General features: G+C 31.3%; 3 protein-coding genes across 3 annotated transcripts in view; 1 reads left to right on the forward strand and 2 right to left on the reverse strand.

Moving 5' to 3' along the window:
• Positions 1 to 26035, reverse strand: part of LOC115885674 — a 528892-nt gene that overhangs the window by 370640 nt on the left and 132217 nt on the right. The gene's annotated exons all lie outside the window — the stretch shown is intronic.
• The window catches only part of LOC115885675 (juvenile hormone epoxide hydrolase 1-like), a 48476-nt gene continuing 29719 nt past the window's right edge, over positions 7279 to 26035 (forward strand). The window contains exon 1 of the mRNA XM_030904657.1: positions 7279 to 7597. Within this exon, the coding sequence (XP_030760517.1) occupies positions 7421 to 7597 (177 nt within the window). The 5' untranslated portion in view covers positions 7279 to 7420. The remainder of the gene's footprint in view (positions 7598 to 26035) is intronic.
• Positions 17873 to 23904, reverse strand: LOC115885673. The gene is made up of 2 exons (XM_030904654.1): positions 23801 to 23904; positions 17873 to 23284 (listed from the first exon to the last, which is right to left on the reverse strand). Exon 2 carries the CDS (start codon positions 23270 to 23272, stop codon positions 18146 to 18148), a length of 5127 nt encoding a protein of 1708 aa, XP_030760514.1. The 5' UTR covers positions 23273 to 23284; positions 23801 to 23904; the 3' UTR covers positions 17873 to 18145.

The following is a 26035-nucleotide window of genomic DNA, read 5'->3' on the forward strand; positions in this document are numbered from 1 at the left end:
AAAGAGCGGCAAATTTTTCGATTTCACGGCTTGTTTATGCCATATTCCTGTTGTACTAAAAAATCAATATTGATTCCATTTAATGAATTTTAATAAAAATTGCGCTAATTTAACGTTATCGTTTACGTCAATTAAAAAAATTGTCGTTTTTGTAAACAAATAATAGAGCGGCAAATTTTTGGTTTGCATGGTGTATTTACGGCTAATTTACGGCAATTGTTCCAACTAATTTCAGACATTTTACTTAACGTTTACAGGAATGGTTGTGCTAACTTAATATATGACCTTGACGCTATTACATTTTTTGCTGCAGGGGGATAGAGAATGATCGGAGGATATTTTTTTTAATTGTATCTAGGAAGGCAAAAAAACGGCAAATTCCTGCTATACTCTGTTTTTTTTCTCAGGTAAGATTTCGACAGACGATGACAGAAGAAAAACAGATGACGTCCCATACCAATCTATTTATTTTACTAAAAAAAGTTTCTAATAATTTTTAAGTTAACTATGGATGGGTTTAAATATAAATCCGTCATACGTCGTCTCTTGTTGTTTTTAACCAGTTTTATTAGTTTATTTCAAAAATGACAGATCATATTTCAATTTTATTGGTTTGACGGAACGATGAACGACAAACGGACGCCGATGCGTATGAACTCGCCTTTAGATTTTTGACGCTTGTCAAAGTCTTGCCAAATTATAGGTTATAATTTTGTGTCAACTTTTGTCAAATACCCTGCGTTTTGGAAGATGATGCATTTTGATTCGTGTTATTACCTGTGTTTTGTGTCTTTTGAAGTCAAGTGGAGGAAAAATCGAGTGAAAATTAACTGTAGACCGAGAGCTCAGTGTATGGTTTGGTTTGGTTAGCATCAATAAAGTTCGTATACCATCTCGTCGTAGATAAGTGCATCTCGAATATGGTAGGACCATACTAAACACATACTAAAAACTGGAGTAGCTGTAAAATATCGACATCACACGATAGGTAAATAATGGATTTTAGTACTGCAAAAAATTAATGTCAAAAAGTACTGGTTTAAAAAAAATTAAGATTAAAGTTAATTAATCAACCTTTAAGGTATAAAATTTGGTGTGCTTTGGTGTTAAAAGTGTTATTATTAATAAAATAGTTTGTTTTATTTATGTTGTTTTATTTATTCCTGTGGAATATTACAAATTTGTATTTGTACATATAAGTTATATTGATAAATATAATCATAAATGCGGGAAGTTTCATAAAGCTTGAAAGTAAGAAATAGCTTTTTTATATTTTTTTGGTATATGGTGTCTTGTTCTTGTTTGTTTTGTATTAACACATACCGTTTTGATTAAATAAAATAACTCGATTACATTTTTTCAGTTTTATACATTTTTTTTCACAATATTTTGAACTTGTCAGTCAAATTTTTAATATTTCCTGCTATGCGTTCCAGTTGTACCAACTTATTTCTTTGTAAAATAAAATAAACTACTTTGAAATTAAAATGACAGACACATCTATCACTATCAAGGATCTTCTCATTGGACAGACTATATACTGTAAAATTTCTAACTATGTTCTTTCACTGATTTCCAATGGTGGTTGTGCTAACTTAATATTAACTTAGCACAACCATCGATTTAACATACTTAGCGAAGAGCGGCAAATTTTTCGTTTTCACGGCAAATTTACGGCTAATTTACGGCAATTATTCCACATAGTTTCATACATTTTTTTTGAAGTGGTTGTGCTAACTTAACACACGTCGTAAATTTGTTATGTCGCTTTGATAATTTTTTGCTGATAATGTATCAAGAGATCATTTAGATTAGTTATAGTAAAATTAAATACTTGATATAGTTAGACACCGCCACCTTAAAGATCTATTGTGTTTCCCTTTCCTCCCTTGACTTATAACTCATCATATAATCTATAACCATCATACATGGAGATTTTCCTTTTGTAGGGGAGACAGGATATTAAAAGTAAGCTTTTAAGCTGAAAAATGTATGAAAAACAAAATGCACAAAATGACATTGACACATTTCCGCAGGAATTTTTTTGTATTTCTATGCTCGTAATGGCTCGTATAAAACAAATATAAGTTCATTTCTCAATTCTCATGTAACTGATTTCGGCTATTCTAAAGTCAAAGCATTTTTTTATATAAAAAAAATAACAAATTTCCGCAGACAATTTTTTGTGTTTTTATGTTTAGAAAAATGTCTAAAACACACCAAGAAGACTAGTTTTGATGTGACAGATTTCGGCTATACTAAAGTCCGAAAATGAAAATGACGCATTTCCGCAGAAAAATTTTTGTGTATTTGTACTCCTAACGCCTTCTAGAACGTATATACTCTGTTTTTTTTTCTCAGGTAAGATTTCGACAGACGATGACAGAAGAAAAGCAGATGACGTCCATACCAATCTATTTATTTTACTAAAAAAAGTTTCTAATATTTTTTAAGTTAACTATGGATGAGTTTAAATATAAATCCGTCATGCGTCGTCTCTTGTTGTCTTTAACCAGTTTTATTGGTTTATTCCAAAAATGAGAGATCTTATTTCAATTTTATTGGTTTGACGGAACGATGAACGATAAATGGACGCTGATGCGTATAAATTCGCCTTTAGATTTTTGAAGCTTGTCAAAGTTTGACATAAGTTGTACAACTTATGTCAAATACCCTGCGTTTTGGAAGATGATGTATTTTGATTCGTATTATTACGTGTGTTTTGTCTTTTGAAGTCAAGCGGAGGAAAAATCGAGGGAAAATTAACTGAAGACCCAGAGCACAATTAGAGTTACTCGGTGGTCAGGCAGAAAGTCTTATACGCCAATAAAGTATACAAATAATTTGTATACCATCTCGTCATAGATAAGTGCATCTCGTGTATATAGTGAAAGGATCGTACTAAACATACTAAAAACTGGAGTAGCTGTAAATAACGACATCACACGATACGTAAATAATGGATTTTAGTATTGCAGAAAAATAATGTCAAAAGGTACTGGTTTAAAAAAATTAAGATGAAAGTTAATTAATCAACCTTTAAGGTATAAAATTCGGTAAGTGTTATTATTAATAAAATAATTTGTTTTATTTATGTTGTCTTATTTATTCCTGTGGAATATTACAAATTTGTATTTGTACGTAAGTTATATTAATAAATATAATAATAAATGCGGGAAGTTTCTTCAAGCTTGAAAAAAGTAGTTCTTTATAGCTATTTAAAAAAGAACTATTTCTTGTAAGAAATAGTTCTTTTTTAAATTTTTCGGTATGTAGTGTTTTGTTCTTTTTTGTTTTGTATTAACACATACTGTTTTTTTCACAATATTTTGAAGTAATCACTTGTCACTCAAATTTTAAATATGTATATTAATTTTCTGCTATGCGTTCCAATTGTACCAACTTATTTCTTTGTAAAATAAAATAAACTACTTTGAAATTAAAATGACAGACAGATCTATCACTGTCAAGGATCTTGTCATCGGACAGACTATATATAAAGTCATTTTTTATATAACAGATTTCGGCTAAATTAAAGTTTAGCCGTAAAATAATTCATCGATACAGGGTGAGTCTTAAATAAGTGCAAATATTTTCATGGGTGGTATATTTCGACCCCAGGAATACGTCTATGAGGTCTTTTTCGCAAAAAAAGATGTTGAAAATCGTACATTTTCTTTTAAATTTCACTGTATATTTTTCGAAAACTTTCTAGAACTGCCTGTTCACCGCAAATTTTCCCACGGTATAATTTCTTTATCTCTAATATTACCATAGTTACGGCTTTACTCTATGGTTACGGCACTAAAAGGGATGCAAATACAGAAAAAAACCCGGTGGCTCTCAAAATTTTTTCAAAAAAATCAATTTTTTTTAAATTTTCAAACTTAATTAACTCGGTAATTTTGGAGTTACTTGAAAAATGATAAGAGAAAATATGTTTCTTTTATAGAGAGATACCACCTGAAAATATTTGCACTTATTTAAGACTCACCCTGTATAAATCCGTACGTCGCGTACGACGTGTAGTGGCTCTGCTTCTAGTTCTAAATAATGTTCTGCTATCAAATTTTTCATTTATATTTGGATGACATCATTACAAATCAAAATTAAATATTATTAATTAGAAAACAATAATAGCTGTCTACTCTAAACCGCTGAGAAATCAAATCTGAATAAAATATTAATATGTAATCTTCCTTTATCATCGTGGCCCAGCAAATTGTTGAATGACTTGTTATTTTCTATTACCGAGTCTAATACTATCTAATTTTAGAATGAAATATTTAATACAACTCGGTTACTCGTTAAAATTAATCAGGAAGGTACATGGGTTCAAGGTGGCAATATGGACTATACATTAGTATTTTCATCAGTAAACAATAGTCATAGGCGTGCGAAGAAACTACCAAATAAAAACACAATATTAACTATCAATATTATCGTAGTATAAGATTATTAATATATGTTTTTGCATTAAGTGTTATAATTTTGATATTAATAAATATATCTACACAATACAAGAAAGTCGATTAACTAAACGGGTGTATACCAGGTGCGTCTCAAAAATGGCTCACCCCCTATTACTTTTTTATTTTTTCAGATAAATCAACGAGATTTGGTATGTTACTATCCCATACAGCACGTCCAAATGAAATTACGTTTCTACAAGGGAGACACATGAAAAACAAAATATGTTAAAGTGATCCTAAGTGTTCATCTAGTTCTAACATATACATATGAGATACACGCAGGTTTATATTGATAGAATTGTGTGAACAGTGTTTACTAGTTGTATACCGTGTGCACACAGGATTCTAAAGAGTTTTTGTAACGTAACAAATAATTATTAAAATAATGAAATCTGACGTCGGTATATGAAACATACAATGTATAAGTCATACGTATGTGTGATACTTCGTATCATAGTTGTGCTTATAGTACACACCTTGTAAAAATGTGACGCATAGACATAATATAAATATCTATATAGACACTTTGTAATAGTGTACTGTTGTGTCTACATTCTAGCATGAAATGAAGGTGTGCGCACGCGCGGATAGCCTCAGCGTAGATACACCGACCAAGTGTATCTTATGTGTACCTTTCTCCTTTCTAGCAGTGGTATGTGTTAGCAGCTATTATTGTTTTATCATTCGGAAGCTCTATATAAATGTTCTGTTTGTGTGTAGTTTAAAAGAGATTTAAAGGTAAGCACAAGTTTTTAATTGCCTTGTTACACCTTCCTAAGAGTATTATTAATATTATATAGCGACTTTTCCCGTACTCGATACCCAATTTACCAAATTTTGACTCCAATGAATGAAAACTCCAAATATTCTCGTATAATGATAAAGAGGTTAGCTCTGCAATATAATTTTTTTTAATTTGGAAATAATAAAAATCTAAATAGACCAGAGAAAGAAAGATTTAAACACTTCAAAGAACTTCTTACACTGATATTCGGTAAGTTATTGACGGATCAATATACAGATATGTTTAATATTCAATAATCAGTTTCATATAAAATTTAAGGGTGAGATTGTTAATCTGGAAATAAAATACAACAAAGTCCAACAGAGTGCTCGATGAATGTGTATGCTAACAAACCAACTGTTTGGAAGGAAAAGAGGAGAAAAAATTACTGAACGAGGTCCACCAAATCGTAGCGATATACCAGTGTTTACCATTTTAGTATGTTGTTATAGGAGGTACTTATATTGTTAATACATTTTGATACAAATTCTGTTCTTTTGCAGTGTTTTCTATTGAAAAATACAAAGTTTTGCCTTCCTAATTTTCGTTCTAAAAAGATATAATTGGGATCATTGAATTCTTAAAAAGAAAAAGAACGAAAAGGTAGGCATCAGAACTTGTATTATTTCCTAAATTCCTTCATATAAGAAGTAGTTTTATCTAGCACAAGATGGTTAGGTATACGAAGCAAAATACATACGTATACACGCGGTAGTCACAACTGCAATGTGTAAACAGAGTTTAAACGTAATACACAAGCACTATGTATCCTACGGCACACTGTGTATCCCTTACTTTGTGTATACGTAAATGCTATACTGTGGCTACATTGTGAGGCGGACGTTTAACCTTTGTGTATACGTGTTGAACTACAATGTGTAAAAGTAGCATATTTACATCGGGGGAATTGTGTCACCCTGTGTCTGCATCTAATAATGTATACACATCGTAAATGTGATTTTATGTGCTGTATGGGATATGACATAAATTAGGATTGATTAACATATTCAATTGTTTTCGGTCACTTCCGGTTTCACCGGAAATGACTACAACTTTTGATTTATAAATGACACCCTCGGTATATTTTTACTTAATTCGATAGAAAATGACACTCTGAATAGAATGATATATATCACATGTCAACTATTGATATTTTCGCATATGGTTTATTGGAAATTATAACGTACCTTTCATAACGATAATTTGACTTGAAATACCAAGTATGTGGTATTAAATTATTCGTAAAAAATGCTTTTTCCAAATAATGAGCCACCCTCGTTCAAAAAATTGAGATGTGATTAAGAGTACGATTTGGGCATCTTTTAACCAGCCTGGGCAAGACACAAAAAACATTAGACGATCAAAATTATTTTCCCAAGGCTCCTTGATTGAAAATTAATGTTTTTAACACAGGCATGGCACTCTAAATTGAAATTTAAAATACGATTCTTTGATTCTATTTTAAACGAAAATGTCAAAAATTGACATATGATATGTCATTATATCCAGAGTGTCATTTTATATAAAGTAGAAATATACCCAGGATGCCATTTAAAAATCAAAAATTGTCGTTATTTTCGGTAAAACAGGAAGTGACCAAAAACAATTGAATAAGTGAATCAATCCTCATTTATGTCATATACTAACATACCAAAAAATTTCGTTTTTTGTATAATAAAATAAAAAAGTTATGGAGGTGAGCCACTTTCGAGACGCACCCGGTATACTAGTTGTTTTGTTGTTTTTTTTTGTGTAAGTGATTTCAAGTAAAAAAAAAAGTTTTGATGCATTAAATAACTTAAAAGTGATAACGATGCACATTTTCGTCATCTAAATTCAAGTAAAAAAAAAGGTTTGATGTATTAAATAACTTAAAAGTGATAACGATGCACATTTTCGTCATCTAAATTAGTTTTTATCATAATTTTTGTATTTTACTATTATCGAAATTTGAAGTCAACGACTTTTAACTCTCCACCTCTGGAATCGACAGACTTATACAATCGTCAAGCACTCCAAACGCTATCAACGAAATTGATTTACAATATTACCGCATAACAGCTTCTCACCGTGACTTAAAAAATAATCTGTATAAACACGAATATTATTAAGCAGACGATCAAAGCAGTCAAAACAGTGTGATAGTTAAATTTAGTGCGTTACCATGGGCGCGAAGCTTCCGTTGTTGTTTCTATCGTTTGCGCTTGGATTGGGATTTATTTACTTGAAACTAACTCATGTACCACCATTACCCCAAGTGGAAAATACATGGTGGGGTCCTGGAAGTTCCAGAAAAGACGATGTAGCTGTCAGGCCGTTTAAAATAGATATCCCTGAAGAGGTAAGCGGTAAAGAAGTAAAATTGCAAGTGATGTGTATTTTCTAAACGTACTACAACAAAAAGAAACAAGAGAGCTCTATATTTTATTATAAACGTTATAAATAGTCTATCATAGAAATTAAATTAAACTTAACAGATTTTATAGACAGCTAGATATTTATTTTCGCCACTAAAATAGAGAACTAAAAATAGTCCTGATTAGTTTAATTATTCTGTTAAACACTGCTGAGTTTAGAATCCAAAAGACATGTTCTTCCTCTTACTGGCTGTTTACTTGTATTTTTTTATTTTCTTTGTTATTTCAAATGCAACACACTGTACTTTTAAATAAATAGAAGCAGATTCAAATGCTCTTTCAAACTATATTAAAATTTCCTATATCTATCCAGGTCAGATTTTGAATAAAAAGCGATTTTTCAATAAAATGCATGGCAATCAAGACGGCTGGTGTCGCCATGGCAATTTTCTAGTGACAGTAACTATTTTCAAAATCGACATTAGTGTATGGCAGTGTATGGACAATTGGACAGTTGGACAGTTTACTTAAATTTGCCTACAATAATTTAATATGTAAGTATTCATTATTTTATCAAGAAAAATAAAGCGGTATGTGCTGGCGGAATGAATGGATATGTTACTAGTGATTTTATTTTGTGGGGAAATTGGTTCTTGGCCTCTGGGGTTTATACTCAAAAATATCCAAATAGGAATTTTCCTAATAAGCGTTTATTTGAAAAACTACTTCGAATTATTCGAGTCCTATTTCGCAGAGTTGGTAGTGTGGTTTATAAAAAAAACTATTAGGCAGAAACCTATCGTTGGAAATGAAGAAAATGAATTTGCAATAATTGGCTCTTTTATAGAAAATCCATATATCTGCGTCATTGTAAAATCAATCAAAGAACTACTTCTTCGTTTTTCTTGATATAATAATAAATACATATTTAATAAATATTATTTATTAAACTATTGTAGGTAAATTAAATAAAAGCAAACTGATATAATAATATGATTAAATTATATTTTGAAATTATTATTTCAATTCATTATTATTAGTCCATAAACTAATTTCGATTTTGAAAATAGCCACTAACTATCACTAGAAACCTTGCCATGACGACACTAGCCCTTTTGGTTGTCATTTTATTGAAAAATTGCTCTTGATTCAAAATCTGAGCTAGATTGATATAGGAAACCCTAGTATAGTTTGAAAGAGCATTTGAATCTGCTACGATTTATTTAAAAAAATACAGGGTGTTGTACTTGAAATAATAAAGTTTTTATACAAAATAAATATTTAAATAGACCAGCAATTTTTCACACTCCTGTATACATTAAACAAAGCAATCACATTTTTCAGCTTACAAGCTTATTTCTTTGACTTAAAAGTCAGCACAAGAATCAATTCTGAAAAGCAGTGTACAGGGTGTTGGAAATCTTTTTTAGTATTGCATGGCATATTTAAATATATTTAAATATCTCAAACACCAAAACTTGTAAACATTTTTAACCCTTATAATAATTGCTTTATTTTGTGTTCCAAGATCCAAATATGAAATAAAATACCAGGTGTTCCATAAGAAAAAATATAACTTTGGTGTGGATCTTAATTCTGACATATCCTGTATATTTCAAAATAATTTTAAATTATGCACATTGTCTTCCCGTATTTAAATATTTTGTTTCTATATATTTCCGTTTCCATAGAAGCAACCGAGGCGAATGAAGTACGCCACCCTGTAAGTGATATTCAACCATATTTAATAAAATTGAATATTGAAATAAAAATATTTAATTTATATTTAAGTATATTGAAAGTTGTTAAAGAATGAAAGTTTTGTCAAAACGTAATACCGTATGATCGAATAAAAACAGCGTCAGCGATGGCTATGAAATGACGATCGATAACATTTCCCATTTAATTTTACACTCGATTTTACATATAAAATGACAGCGATCTTCATGTCATAGCCATCGCTGACACCGTTTTTATTCGATCATCCGGTATAAGTGACAGCATTATTAAAAAATGGGAAACCTTGGCCTCACTTCATAATTAGTGTTTTAATCAAAATATAAACATTTATGAATTTTGTTTTATATCTTTCTGCGGGAAAATTTTAAACATGTATCTACGAATTTCCCTTGCAAGTCAAAAGTTGTAAGAAGTAGTAAAGAAAAGGTTAATGTAAATAGATGTTAAAAATCTAATATGAATATTTTTATTTAATTCAAATTAGTAAATATTCAAACTAAACTTAATATTATTGAAATTAAATCGACAAAAATAAAATATTGAATTAAAACACTCATGTATTCGATAAAGCTAGAGGCAAATAATGAAGGTAAAAGGTTAAGTTTAGATAAAAATATTGAATTTAACAAAGTAAATATTTAAATAGCGCTGAAAACACTTTACATACACTTACACAAGTACTTTAATAAACGAAATACACTCACCGCACAGTGTGAAATTTACGGGTTGTAGCTGGAAAAAAATATTTCAGCGACTCTTTTAATGAAATATTAGTCTTTTTCGTTTTTATATAAGAAATTTTATCAAGGCAAGGTAGACCATGCACCAAAATAATCGTAGTAGGGCATATACAGGGTCTCTCATAATGTTTGGTACATATATGGGAAACTTTTTTACTATATTATCAGTGATTCATAAAATGTTATTTTTAATAAAAAAATTTGTTGATTAGAGAATAGTTTTGAGGTTAGTAACTACGGAGTTTAATATACGGAGTGTCTAAAATTCTACAAAATGTGGCGTTGCCGAACCAAAATACATAATCTATAAGAAAGGCAAATAAGAAAGTACTATATACAAACAAAATACACTATAAAATGTTTGTGGGTCAAACCGATTTGGAAAAACTATCTAAATCGGAGAAAATCATACAATCAAAGAAAATAAAATAATCAATTGTTGATTTCTCGACGAACCTTACCGCACAAAGAGACTCTATTTGAGGTTTTTCTTTCATTTTTTACTCTTGCTAATACAGATAATCGAAATTCCCCGTTAACCAATCAGAATTTTTAGATAAGAAGATATGTTTATGCCTATTTTGCCTTTTTCCATTTGTTCTCGATTTTCTGACAAAATATCTATTTCTTATATTTTCTTTGACAGCTCTTGAAAGATTACTAGAATCAAAGCGTTCCAATATAAAATTCACCACAGCGCTTCGCCGCTTCTTTGGAGTGTTAGAAGTACAAACCTCATATACATCCTGACGAGTGAAGCGCGCAGCCATCTTAAAAAATATATATGTATGGCTAAAGCGCACCTAAACGCAGCTAATTTTTTTATGTCGTATGCTTTAATAAGTGGCCTTTCAAGAAATGACACAGTTACCGTGGTATTATGTGGTATTATGTAACAAAAACATATTTAAAGTAGCCAAATTACAATTTTTCATAGGTAACTGCAGGTACTTCTTTAACATTTCTTTTCAGTCAAACTATAAGGCAGAAATATTTTTAAAAAATGATAGCTTACCACGTATGCCTAATATAAAAATCATATCAATGTAGTTATTCCGTGAAAGTAAACACTTCTCACTAAAACGCCTGCAAAATTTGACTAAATGGGCTAGAATTTTAGATGATTTTATCGTTTTGTCCGAAAGATAAAGTAATGAGCATTTTTAAATAATAAGCTTGATTTTAAAAATAAACATATGTTTTTTTATTGATGAATGGACATTCCTTGAATAAATTTTACAATAACTTAGGACCTGGGATAAAGTTGGCAAATCGAATTAATTCCACCTAGAACGTCAAAATTTCACACTGTGCACCGGCGCGAAAAACGGGCAAATTTTGATGTATTTTAAAGTTTAATCTATTTTGTTATAGTGGGCCGATTTTGATGATGTTTTAAGCAATGTGTAACTAAATTATTTGACTTTTTAGTATCCCCTTCTAAATTAAAAATGAAAGTTCCTATCCATGGCCGGAAAGTTCCTATCCATGGAGACGGAAAATACCGTGTGGAATATGTTAAGACAGCAAAGAATTTAAAAATCGTTTTATCATCTAGGTATATCCTCTTTGTCGATAGTTTTACTTTTTGATTCATCTTAATAACTTTATTTTTGTTGGAGATATTCGCTTTTGAGGAAGACACATTTTTTTACATTTTTTCGTAATTTTTCCTAGTCAACAGACCTAGTAAGTTGTGGTCCCAAACCAGGCCTTCTTGACATAAGATTTGCTTCGTTTAATTAATACAGTCCGTTCACTTACATGTACGTTCGTTCACTTACATGTACAGGGTGTCCCATTTTGGTTGAAATCATACGGTACCTCTGTTATTAGTAAAGATAGGAGGATGCGGTTTGTACAAACCTGTCCCACTTTTTTGTCAAACGGAAGATGCTGTAATCAAAATTCTCATAGCCCTCTTCGTTTCTGAATTACAGGGTCTTTTTGAAAATTTTGCAATTTGGGACAGCCCCCGTATCTCCGTTATTATGGACGATATCGATAAGGTGAAAACTGATTCTTGTAGAACTTTTTACGTAGAATGCAGTGACGTAGTTTGTTTTTCTATGAAAAAAATACTTTTGAAAATATGAACTAAAGTTATGCTTTTTCAAATGGAACACCCTGTATATTTATAAACCATTTGATCCGTCTTGCTATGAGCTTTTCAAAACTATATATCACTTTATAATTATTTTCACTAATTACTGCAATATTTAAAATATATCATTTTCTTATTAGTAGGCCGTGATAATTAACAAACAAATCAAAATGGTTTTACTAAAATAGTCATACACATATTAAAATTTTATTTGGGACTGATATATTTTACCTTTGAACTGTTACCACTGAATCATTGAATATTTTTCTTTTTTTTTATAACGGCATTTATTATAATGGGATCAGTTTGCAAATATCATATCATATTGCATTATTAAAGAATTTTCCAGGTATTCGACAGTGTTGTAGTTGCCACGATATATTTGATATTTCAAAAATCCCCAAAATCAGAAATCGAGAACGGACAAATCCGATAATCAGGAAGGCCATCATATGGGTCCATTGGTTCCAATTCATTGATCTGAGAAATAATAATTTAATATTTTCAAAGTTGTATGAGAGGGTTCATCTTGTTGAAAGTATATTTGACGTAAATTAGCTAAATAAATATCCAAAAGTTCCGGTAAGATAGCTTCCAAGATTTACAAAGAGCGGTAGAGAATTAAGTTTCTCTAATACATAAACAATTTATTAGTGACTCCCAAAATAAAACAAGAGACAGATAACAGTATACTTTTAATAATTCTTTAGTTTCTTTTGTTATCAATCATGGCCTACTAATAAATATGATTTTTTTCATAAAAACTTTTAAATATTGAAGTAAATAATGAAAATAAATATAGAGTGATATATATTACTGAGGCAAGTCAGATCATATAATTTATAAATATCCAGGATATTCCATTTAAGAAAACCTAACTTTAGTTCAAATTTTTAAAAATATTCTTTTTATAGAATAACAGACTACGTCACTATATTCTACGTAAAAAGTTCTACAATAAACAGTTTTTACCTTCTCGATACCTTTAACAATAACAGAGATACATGGGGTGTCCCAAATTGCAAAATTTTCAAAAAGACCCTGTAGCTCAGAAACTAAGAGGGCTATGAAAATTTTGTTTACGGCATCTTCCGCATCGGTTTGACAAAAAAGTGGCTATGGTATGTGCAAACCGCACCCTTCTATCTTTACGATTAACGGAGATACCGTATAATTTCAACTAAAATGGGACACCTTCCTGTACGTTCTATGCTGTACGTTCCTTAGATTCACTTTATTATACATTTGAAAAGCAAACGGCAATTTCTTAGCGATAGTTTTCCTACAGAGATTCCTGGGCGTCTAGCATATGAATTTGTCTCGAGGAAGCTGTACTTTGTGCATACCTGAATCTATTAATGACAACGAAGTTGATTAACACCGTACGAAGATGGTTAAAGCAACTATAGCGGATAAAACTTCTGAACATAAAACCAAACCACCTGCTAGAGTAACCGCACAATAGCCAACAGACAATACTAATATGATTTTTCAATATCATTAACATTACATATTTCATAAACACTATTTGTTGAAACTATTAGTGTATTCTAAAATCGACAATATACCACAATACCATAAAACCAGATATATTAATATCTAATAATTAAGATATCAATGACAGTGAACAAGAAACGACGCCTCAGTGAAGTCATGGTAGGCTTTAGAAAAAAGTTGCTTTTGACGTAATAGTATAAACGTCAAAGTGTTATTATATCAACATTTTGATAGTCTTAGCAACGATTTTTATCTTGTGGTAGCTTTTTCAAAAGCCCTCTATTACTTGCAGAAGCATTTGATGCAAGGCAACTGTTGCAAGGCTTCCTCAAGGAGGTATGAAGGTACGATTAAACATTCTTATAATATAAGAATGCTTATTCGCTTGACCTGCTGTTTTCGTACTACGGAAAGTATTCATTTCCCTCTTTATCGATGACGACATAGAGGTCGACGTTAAAACAGGATAAATGTTTAGGCATATGTGCAGTTTGATCCCCAAGTTAGTACAAGGGTAGTTGTCGGAGACTTGGGCTTTATTGTTATAAACTACTTGCTTTTCTTGTATCAAGGATCTTATTATGCATAATAGTGCGAGCGTTAGATTAAATTCGGCGCGGCGGCGGCGGTGGCAGTGATATCAACCGCTTCTTCAAGTAAGAAAGATAAAAAAAACGCTGCTGAGACTATCAAAATGTTGATACAATAACATTTTGACGTTTAACCTATCCCTTCACAAGCGACTTTTTTCCAAAGCCTACCATAAATTCACTAAGGCGTCGTTTCTTGTTCACTGTCATGGATATCTTAATTATTAGATATTAATACACCTAGTATTATAGTATTCTGGTACATTGTCGATTTTTTAAATAAACTAATCTTTTCTATCTTATTTTTTATTAGAATGGTCATAATGAAGAGGTCCAATGATACTGTGTAAGAAAAATAAAGTAATTAAGGGTTTATTTTTTCGTATTTAATATAATTTTGCTAATAACTTTGATTTGAAAAAAATATATCAAGATGAGGTTTCCGCTGACTTTTTAAGCTTTTATTACTCTTTAGTATCAGCTAAAATTACATGTAGAATTTTTTAGAATTTAGAATGAGTGGGAGGGGGGTTAATCACTTCGACCTTACAGATCCATTGTGTCCCCCTTTCTTGAATCATAACTCATCATCCAGTCCCAGGGCTTTGACAAAAGCCAGTATCTGGGACGGTTTTATAGAGGGTAGTTCTCCATCTCCAATATCAGTCGTACCAAAATTCATGGCACGAATGGTTGTCGTCTCGGCGCACTCAGTGATGAGGTGTACTGGTGTTTCACCATCTTCCCCACAGAATCTGCATTCGCCATTTCTTCTTAGTTTCAATCTACTGAGGTGTTCATTGAGGAGACAGTGTCCTGTTAAACCCCGTGACAATCCGAAGATTGTTCTTACTCAGACCCAGGAAGATCTGTGATTTTTCTTGATCATAAGCCCTCAGAAACTTCTTCGAGTGTCCTAGACCATTGCAAGATTTCCATTCCAGGTTGCGGATGGAATCTTCCAAGTTCTTGAGTTCCGCCTTGAGTTGGTTACCACTTGGAAAGCAGAACGGTTCTGGTCCAGTTAGTGGAGTGTTCGCTCCTTTCCTACTTGTAACTGTACCTTAATCTTTGTAACTAAAGAGTCCTAACCTAACTATATACAGGGTGCTACAAATTCGAGGTACGAGTATTGGTATCTCGGAAACCGTAATAGATACGAAGATGGTTAAATTGGGGCAAAGTTGCGTCGTGAGATGTTCAACAAGATGCCATCAAAAAAGTTTTAGAAATTTCAAGGATTGCTAAGTTTTTTGGAAAAAACGGATTTTTTGGAAAATCAATTTTGTTTTTTCCTGTCGTTATTTTTTAGAAAATCAAAAAACTAATTACACATTCTATTAGCCACTTTATTAGGGCTATCTGATGGTACTTTAAGATTTTCAAATTAGCTGATAATTTGTGAGATACAGAGGTCAACTTTTTTAAATACTGACCCGCATTTTTTATTTCAGATTTTGAAAGAACTCCTGTCTCCTGAGTACAATGATATGGCAGACCTTATACTTTTTTTTGTTTTGGGTACCTTAACAACAACAAAACTATTTAATTGTTATTTTAAATAATTTCAAGTACGGCTCTGGTTTCTTAAATCATATAATTTGATTATATTCATCGTAACAATTTTGATTAGAGCTAATTAACATTAAATAAGGGAAAATGGTGCCAATTGAAAGATACAAATAAATAATATCCAAGTCAGCAATTTAAAGATATTATTTTTAACTTTTTTTATTGTGAATTTGAAATCTCAGTGTACGATCTAATAATATTCATAATATTAATCCTAATTATTAATAAATCAACTTCTACAAACTAGTTTCTAATGCTCTACATGTTCGACAGGGTTACCACCCTCCCTAATGCACAAATTTATTTTTTGTTCAATGTTATTTATAGCTCTTTGAATATAACTGTAATTGTAACTGTTATAGTTCCGAATGCATTTTGTAGTCTTTATTGTAAATCTTGAAATGTATTGATTTCACTTTTATAAATGACGCCAAGTAATGCCCCTTTAGTTATTGCATTTAATTTTCCTTATTCAATGTTTTACCCCACATCATTGTTAATTTTGAAAGCTTATCAATATTGTAACGATGAATAGATTAAATCTTAAAAAAGACAGAGCCGGATTTGAGATTAGTTTAAATAAATTATGTTCAAATGTCCGAAACAAAAAAAATTAAATGTGGCATATCATTGTATTCAGGAGACCGAGTTCTTTCAAAATCTGAAATAAAAAATGCAGGTCCGTATTTAAAAACTTAAGTTGCTAATCAGCTAATTTGAAAATCTAAAAATACTACCAGATAGCCCTAATAAAGTGGCAATGAGAATGCGCAATTAGTTTTTTGATTTCCTAAAAAGTAACGTCAGGAAAAAATAAAATTGATTTTCAAAAAAATCTTTTTTTTCCAAAAAACTCAGCAATCCTTAAAATTTTTAAAACTATTTTGATGGCATCTTGGTGAACATCCCAAAGCGCAACTTTGCCCCAATTTAACCATATTCGTATCTATTGCGGTTACCGAGATACCAATGCTCGTACCTCGAATTTGTAGCACCCTGTATATAAAGATTTTTTCCGCAGACCCTACTTCTAATACTTTCCGAGATACAGCTGAGAGCTATTCTTAGTGGGATACACTGTACCAATAGTGGCTTCTTTAAAATTTAGCTTACCAATATTTGCAATATTGTTTGAGATATACAGGGAGGGTCAAAACAAAATGGTTGTATTTTTCTCCATGTAAATTGACACTCCGTAATGGAACAAAGTTTTGTTTAATCTTTTTGCTTCATTAATTAACTTCCTATTCCTAAAATCTATATTAAATGAGAAAATTGTATTTTTTGGAAAGTATATGACAGGATTTGATTTCCACTCTTTCAATAGAAGGCGTTTACTATATTAATTTAAAACAAAAATCATAAACCAAAAACCTAATATAGAGCTTTTTCGGAAGCATGGATCACTCTGTATAAAACATAAAAAGTAAAAAGTCTGGTTGCAAAATGATGTAGCGTTTAAAACATGAAAATGCTACAATATAAAATTTGTTTTTTTACATAAAAAAAAACAAGAAACTGTCTAAAAATCCACCGCTAAAACTTGTATGCAATAACACCCAGGGTCGATTTTTATACTACTAAATTTAATAATAATAATATTTAATAGGAGTAATTACTATTTAATTGGTTTAATTACCTAGTTATATTAGTTCAGTTCGTCTACTAGTATCTAATTAAATTAAAAAAAAACTAAAATAGAAAAAGTTTAGTTTTAATTTAAAAGAAGTTTATTAAGTAGAAATTTAAAATTCATTTTATTCATTTGGCCTAGACCTCCTTGTTACTAATTTAAAAAATATATAGGTACCAGTTTTTTAAAATTTGAATCTAAAATGTTTGCGGAACATGATTTTTCATAGACTGATATTTTCTGTATTGGCAGTTTCGTTATTTTCATTTTTACCACATGACCAAAAATTTTTATTTTTGTATAGCCATTACTTTTGAAAATTGTACACTTGCATAAAATTGGACCCCCCCCCCCCCATTCTTTACTCATAGTTATTGTTGCGGTTGGGGTCACCTTAAAATGATAGCTCGAAGGACCATAGATAATTCTTTATTTTACTTGTAAATTTAACAACAAATTTTTACTTTTAACTGAAAAAATGTCTTTCTTGCTGAGGTTCGCAGCCATCTTCTTTTTCAAGCGTCGCAAGCGAAATCGACCCTTGTCGACCGACTACGGTAGCGCCCTCTCTTCGAAACCTCTTGAATCCCGAGGCGATTCATATTACAGAAATCATAAAATCCGAACATACCGGCCACCTTAAAAGTTTCGAACTTTTAATCGACTGGCATTAAACAAACTTTAGCAATAGACCGCTTAACTATGCGACCGTTCGGCACTTTCACAGAAACGACGCGCACAAGTCCATCGGATCCTGGATGAATGTCGACTATTCGGCCTCTCGTCCATTGTAAAGGTGGTGATGACTCTTCCTTCAGGATGACCAAACGCCCAATATTTAGATTATTTTGTTGACTGGTCTTCCATTTGGATCTGGTTTGTAATGTAGACAAATACTCTCGTGACCATCTTTGCCAAAAGTGTTGATGAATTTGTTTCAACCTTTGGTAATGATTCAAACGTGAAACATTTGCTTCAATGATGTTGGTTTCAGGTATGGCCAATAAAGAGTCTCCAATAAGAAAGTGACTTGGGGTAAGCAAGGAGAAATCTAGGGGATCATTGGATATTTGGGTAAGGGGTCTAGAATTCAGACATGCTTCAACTTCAACCAATAATGTGTACATATCTTCAAAAGTTAAATATGCTTGAGATAATATGCGTTTTATATGATACTTGGCTGATTTGATCGCGGCCTCCCAAATACCTCCCATATGCGGCGAATTTGACGGAATGAAATGCCATGAAATTTTATCCTGTCCCAAGAAATTCAAAATTTCTTCATTAACTGACTTATCAGAAAGGAAACTATATAATTGTTGCAACTCTCTAGCTGCACCTCGAAAATTTGTTCCATTGTCTGAATAGATGTCAGAAGGTTTACCTCTTCGTGATATAAACCGTTTTAAAGAATTTATAAAAGCATCAGTTGAGAGATCACGCACTAGTTCAATATGAACTGCCTTTGTTGATAGGCAAATAAATAAACATATATAAGCTTTTACATTTTTTGCTTTTCTAGAAGTACTATTTTTAATATATAAAGGACCTGCGTAATCTACACCGCACTTATAAAATGGTCTTAATGTTGAAAAACGATCGGAAGGTAAATCTCCCATTATTTGAGTTACAGACTTTGGTTTAGCTCTAAAGCATTTAATACATTTCCGCAAGATGCGCTTGACGGCAACTTTCCCTGATAATGGCCAATATTCTAAACGAATTGTAGCTAGAAGTGCTTGAGTACCCATATGTAAATATCGTAAATGAGTGTGTAATATTAACAGTTCTGTGAAGGTGTGCTTTGTAGGTAATATTGTCGGATGCTTCTGATTATAACTTAAATGCGAATGTTTTAATCTTCCGCCGACTCTAATAATACCATCTTCATCTAAAAATGGATTCAAATTCAACAGCTTGCTAGAATTGGACAGTTTAATTTTAGAAGTAAGATTTTTTATATCGTCAGCAAACTCTTGAAATTGTACAATCTTAATTAGAATAGTCATAGCTTTGTTTAACTCATTTACTCTAAGAGGACCTGAAATTTTATTATCTTTACATAAAGCGTTGTTTTTAAAACGTAAAACATATGCAATTACGCGTTTAAGCTTTGTTAGGGAAGAAAATTTAGTAAAGATATTAGATATCTCAGCAGTATTTGAAACTAAAGCTACAGTTCTTTTCATTTCTGGTACATTACTATCTCTGTAGTCAGGAGTTCTGCTTGAGAACGGCTTGGCATTATCATTTAAAAAATTAGGACCGCACCACCATAATTTTTTATCTTTTAAAATGTTTGGATTTGTGCCTCGCGAAATAATATCAGCAGGATTTAATTCTGACTTTACATGATACCATTTATCTTTTGACGTTAATTCGGTAATTTCCGCAATTCGATTGGCGACGAATGTTTTTAAATAACATGGTTCTGTCGATATCCATGATAATACAATGCTGGAATCAGTAAAAAGAAATGTTTTTTCTATGTTTACCGTTAAAGATCTAAGAACTCGTTTTGTTAACTTAGCCAGAAGTAAAGCTCCACACAATTCCAATTTAGGTAAAGTTATTCGTTTGAGTGGTGCTACTTTTGATTTTGCACACAATAATCTCACTGTACATTCTCCGAAATTAGTTAATGATCGTAGGTAGATACAACAGCCATATGCACTCTCGGAGGCGTCACAAAAACCGTGAAGTTCAACATAATTTGAAGAATTACATAATACATGTCTAGGCACTGAAATATCATTTAATGAATTTAATTGTTTACTAAAATCTTGCCAGATTTCAGCTATGTCTGATGGAATTGGATCGTCCCAATTTATCTCACATTGCCACAAATTTTGCATAATAATCTTAGCTTTTATAGTAGCTGGGCCAATCAATCCCAGAGGATCATATATTTGTGATATTAATGATAAAATTTGCCTTTTAGTAATATTTGTTTTATTATAGTTCACGTTTACTGAGTATCGTAGTATATCTGTTTTTGAATCCCAAATTAAACCTAGTAACTTAAAATCTGTTTTATCTGAAAATAAATGAGTAGAATTAGAATTTATATCTTCAACAAAGGCTCGTGAATTTGATGACCATTTTCGTAATTCAAATCCACCGGACTTTAAAATCTCATATATCTCGTTTTTTAATTTAAGTGCATCCTTTACCGTATTAGTACCGGTTAGTAAGTCATCTACGTAAAAATCTTTAAGTATCTTATTGCAAGCTTCAGGATATCTATGTTGATTTTGATATGCTAATTCATGGAGACATCGAATGGCTAAAAATGATGCTGGAGCTGTACCGTAAGTTAAAGTATTTAACGTATAAGATTGAACAGGTTCATTATCATTTTCACGCCAAAGAATTCTTTGTAGATTCCTATGCTCAGGATGTACTAAAACCATGCGATACATTTTCGCGATGTCACCAGTAAATACTATAGGATACGTTCTAAACCGAATTACTATATCAAATAAATCATCCTGTATAGTTGGGCCTACATGCAAACAATTATTCAATGATATTCCTGTATTTGTAATCGCACTACCATCGAAAACTACTCTTAATTTTGTGGTACTGCTGTCTTCCTTTCTAACAGCATGATGAGGTAAATAAAAACAATGATCAATATTATCTGAATCTGTGTTTACTAGTGTCATATGCTCCATATCTAAATATTCTTTTAAAAATTCATTATAAAGTGTTTTATATGTTTGATCCTTTTCAAATTTCAATTCGATTTGATTTAATCTTTTTAAAGCGATGGCCTTAGAATCCCCAAGTTTATTAACTGAATCATTATGTGGTAGCTTGACAATAAATCTACCATCTTCGTTACGTGTGGTAGTTTCTTTAAAGTATGATTCACAATATTGTTCTTCAAGGGAAAAATGTTTTTTAAATGGTACTTCTTCTATTTCCCAGAATCGTGTCAATTGTTTATTTAAAGATAAATTACATATTTGTTTATTTACTTGTTTATTGTGAATGATACCTGACAATATCCAACCTAACTTAGTTTTTCTTAATGTAGGCTGTTTTGTACCTAAACTTATTGATTCGCCCATTATTAAGTCATAAAATATTGAAGCGCCTATAAGAATATCTATATTATTTGGAATATTAAATTTTGGATCAGCCAGTTGTATATTATCTGGAATTTTAATATGACTTATATCAAATTTTATTTGAGGTATCTCTTCAGTAATCTGAGAAATTATGAAAAAACTTAAATTAGTTGTAAATGAACCGTACATTGACTTTATTGTAGAATTTACTGCTTTTGAAATATTAGTATTATTTTTACCAATACAAGATATTGAAATGTTAGTATGATTTTGATCTAACTGTAATTTTTCTGCTAATGACTTTGTAATAAAATTACTTTGGCTACCTGAGTCTAAAAGAGCACGACAGGTATGCAAATTTCCAAATTTATCTTTTATATATATAACAGCTGTCGATAACATGACATAATTTGATAAAGAATGAGCAGCAGTAGAAGATAAATTTAATGAAGATTGATTCTCACTATTATCTTTTTCATTTTCAGAAACTTCAGTTGGTATTTTATTATTACATGCGCAATGAGAACAGGAAGTTACATTTGTTTTGTTACTCGAATAGTCATGTAATAACGTATGATGTTTTAGGTTACATTTAAAACATGTTCTAAGAGATTGACACTGATCTGTAGCGTGATTTGGTTTTAAACAGTTTGCACATAATTTTAATTTTTTAATTTCTTTATGTTTATTCTCTAAATTAAGTTTAAAAAATGATTGACATCTATAAATAGGATGAGGTTGATTACAATAATAGCATGAAAAACTGGAGTTTTGAGTTGTGGCAAAAGAATGACTCTTATTATCATGGCCTTTTCTGTATGAAATAGATATATCTGATTTTGTTTTGTTTACATTTATTGTTTCTAATATCATACATCTTTGCTTTAGAAAATCCGTTAAGTTGACCATAGTAGGCAAATTGTTACTCTTTAATGAACATTCCCACTCTTTTCTTGTGTTATAATCGAGTTTAGATGTTAATAAATAAATTAAGAGTGTATCCCATTGATCTGTGGGTTGTCCTAGTGAATGTAAGGCTCTAATATTTTTCAAAAACGTGTCTAATAAATTTCTTAAATCTTTACAAGATTCTTTCTGAACTGGAGATATTTCAAATAAAGTTTTAATGTAATTATGAATTATTAATCTTTGATTTTCATAACGTTCTTGTAACAATTTCCAAGCTATTGAATAATTGCTACTAGTTACCTCTAAAGAACTTATAATCTGAGCTGCGTCTTCTCGAAGACAAGATTTCAGATAATGAAATTTTTGAATCGCATCTAATGATACATTATTATCTATTAAGGAATTAAAAGTATCCTTAAAATTAATCCAATTCTCATAACCTCCGCTAAAAATAGGAAAATTTATAGGATGTAGCTTTATGTTACTTACTGGATTTTGAGGTGTATGTAATATTTGTGAATTAATATTAGCATCAACGCATGCATTTTTACCTGTAGAAATAGCTTTGTAAAATACATTTTCTATTTCTTCTCTAACTTCTGTTTCTTCTTCATCTAATAGCTCTAATTCGGACTGAACTTGATCGAACTCTACAAACGCGGACTCTACTTTTTCCAACCTAGTTTTTACTTCTAGAACATCCTGCATGTTAGACATAAAACTTTGAAACCGAGTGGCTATGCCTCTCAACTGACCTCGCCTAGTTCTTAACCTTCTGAGATCTATTGCTTCAGCCATTTCAAATCTTACCTATTGCAATATAAATTATAATATTTAACACAATTCTATAGCTTCTTCTGTTGCAGTATATTCTTTTTACTAAATTTATAGCAATGTTATCTTATTATCAATTTGTTTTTTCAATTACACTCACAATAAATCGTTAAGTTACTAAATATTATTTCTGTGGTACCTTAAACTTAAAAAATACCCTTAAATTAAATTATACAATATGATTCTTTTGTTAAATATGTAATGAAGCCGTTGATAAAATATCTCGTAGTAGTGAGACCCTTAAGAGAATATCCCGTAGTAGTGGGACTCTTAATAAAATCTCCCGTATTAAAACTCTTAAGAAAATAACCTTGATCAATTATTTATGACAAATCTACGTATACCGATCTGTATAACTATATAACTTTATCGTCTTTAGTCTTTATTAACTTGAAAAACTACTGAATTTACTATGAATATATTATAAACATTATTAGTCGAGCACAGCATGCATGAATAGGAAAATAAGGAAATAGATAGGGACAGACTCACTTCTTGCGTTTTGTTGCTAGCCGGCCACCATGGATGTTCTTCCAGTTCGTGACAAAAGGCTCGTTTCTAGCCCGGCAATATCCAGTTTTTAAAATGATCAAAATGGCACTTATCCGGCTCGAAGGACCAAAATGTTGCGGTTGGGGGTCACCTTAAAATGATAGCTCGAAGGACCATAGATAATTCTTTTATTTTACTTTGTAAATTTAACAACAAATTTTTACTTTTAACTGAAAAAATGTCTTTCTTGCTGAGGTTCGCAGCCATCTTCTTTTTCAAGCGTCGCAAGCGAAATCGACCCTTGTCGACCGACTACGGTAGCGCCCTCTCTTCGAAACCTCTTGAATCCCGAGGCGATTCATATTACAGAAATCATAAAATCCGAACAGTTATAAACCCAATTTGCCTTAAACGCGAATGCTGATTAAAATATTCTTTTGCGAGATTTATTAACGTATTTTAATTATACTTTTATTTACGAAATATAATTGTAGCGTTTTTTTTTAAACATTACCACTAGGAACGGCAGCTTTTCATCGGAGAGCAGTCGTGGATAAGGTATTTCACTAGAGAAAACTAATCAATAACAATAAACAAAAAAATATAGATATTGGGCGCCAGGCATGTACAGAGAAAGAAAACACAGTTGTATATTACTTAAAATAATGACTATATTTATTCATGATGTTCTTTGCTGGTACATGACATTGTAGAGTTCTAGTAAATATAGTGGTTGTATGTCAAAGAAAGTGATGTTAAGAATTGTACTAAATATCTATGAAAACAACTATGATAAAATACAAGACATGTAAAGTTAAAGAAAATATATGAAATGTAGCATTATTTTAATTAATTTGATATATTTTTATATGATGTTAAATCGAAGATGTTGCAACCTCGTAGATTCTAGAATCTATGTTTGGTTATTCATCTGTTAAAATAGTGCAATAATAATATCTATGAAGTAATACTATTACAAGAAGTAATGTAATGAAACCTAAGACCTAAATCATATTCTCAATACTAAATTAACATGAAGGTTCTTGACGAACTAACCACTAAACATAGTCTGTACGATATTATTCAAGATGTAGGTTATTGTTTAAGACTGAAAATGTGTTAAATGTTGAATGTAAACTAAAACTTAAATCTAAACTTAGCTGTTCTTGAGGCTATCCTGTTTCAGAGAGTAGCAGCATGAGGTGGGCTCATATCTCTGTACTCGGCTATCCAATAAAACAAAAGGGGCCAGAATGAGGACACCATGAATTAATACAGCCGGAACTACTGACTAGCCTATAGATGGGAACGAAGCAGCATGGAGCTCAAGCTACATCCACGCTGGGGCACTTTATATGTAAAATAAATCATTTCTACTAGGGACACTCGTCCACGGGACATCCGTTCATATATATCCATTCATAAGATAATGGTACAAGGGAACATTACCCGTACCTTGGAAATAGTCCGTACCTTGGACCATAACCTTGGACCCTAAAAATATGAAACTCTTATTTAAAATCAAACAAGGTCTAATAACAAAATGAACCTACCCCGAAATACTTCCGAGGGCTCAATAAATAATAAAGAACCTGTCCTTTCTTCCATGTGACATTCTGGAGGACAAAAGAGAAGGAACGCTAACGTGCCAGCAAAATACAAATAAAAGTTAGGTTGGGACATCCGTAACTCTACCCTAAAAATGCGCAGTAATAATAACTTCGTAATAGCAGCTGATTCAAATTATACAGCAAGATTTTTATAATTGCAGTTTCTCTAAGCAGAGCTTTTTTGATAGTGACAGTCAGAGAGAACACTAATAACTAAAGTGAGAGAGACCGATCAACGTTAATTTTTGAAGACTGTGATAGTGGCGCGGCCTTTGGCGTTAACCCGAACTATGAACGTATTATCGATATAGTAGGTTGCATTCATACCTATATACAGGCGCCAAAAATTTAAAATTTGTATATTTGAACCGAATCTTAATCTTTCAAGTTTATAATAAGAAATCTTCGTAGTTTTTTTAGATTATTTTCTTGACAACGAAAATTTATTATTAGACTTTAAAGCATTAAAACCTATAAATAAAATACTGTGTAGGGACATAATAATTTATTTAACTCCAGACTCCTTGCCATACTCCAACTCAAGGCTGCAATCTTCAGTATCTTTTTTATCTAACTTGGTTGGGAGTGAACAGGAAAGCACGGTTTGGAGCTCGCACAGAGTATC

The sequence above is a fragment of the Sitophilus oryzae genome, unplaced genomic scaffold, assembly GCF_002938485.1.
Source record: "Sitophilus oryzae breed Bouriz unplaced genomic scaffold, Soryzae_2.0 scaffold_41_pilon_pilon, whole genome shotgun sequence".
NCBI lineage: Eukaryota > Metazoa > Arthropoda > Insecta > Coleoptera > Curculionidae > Sitophilus > Sitophilus oryzae.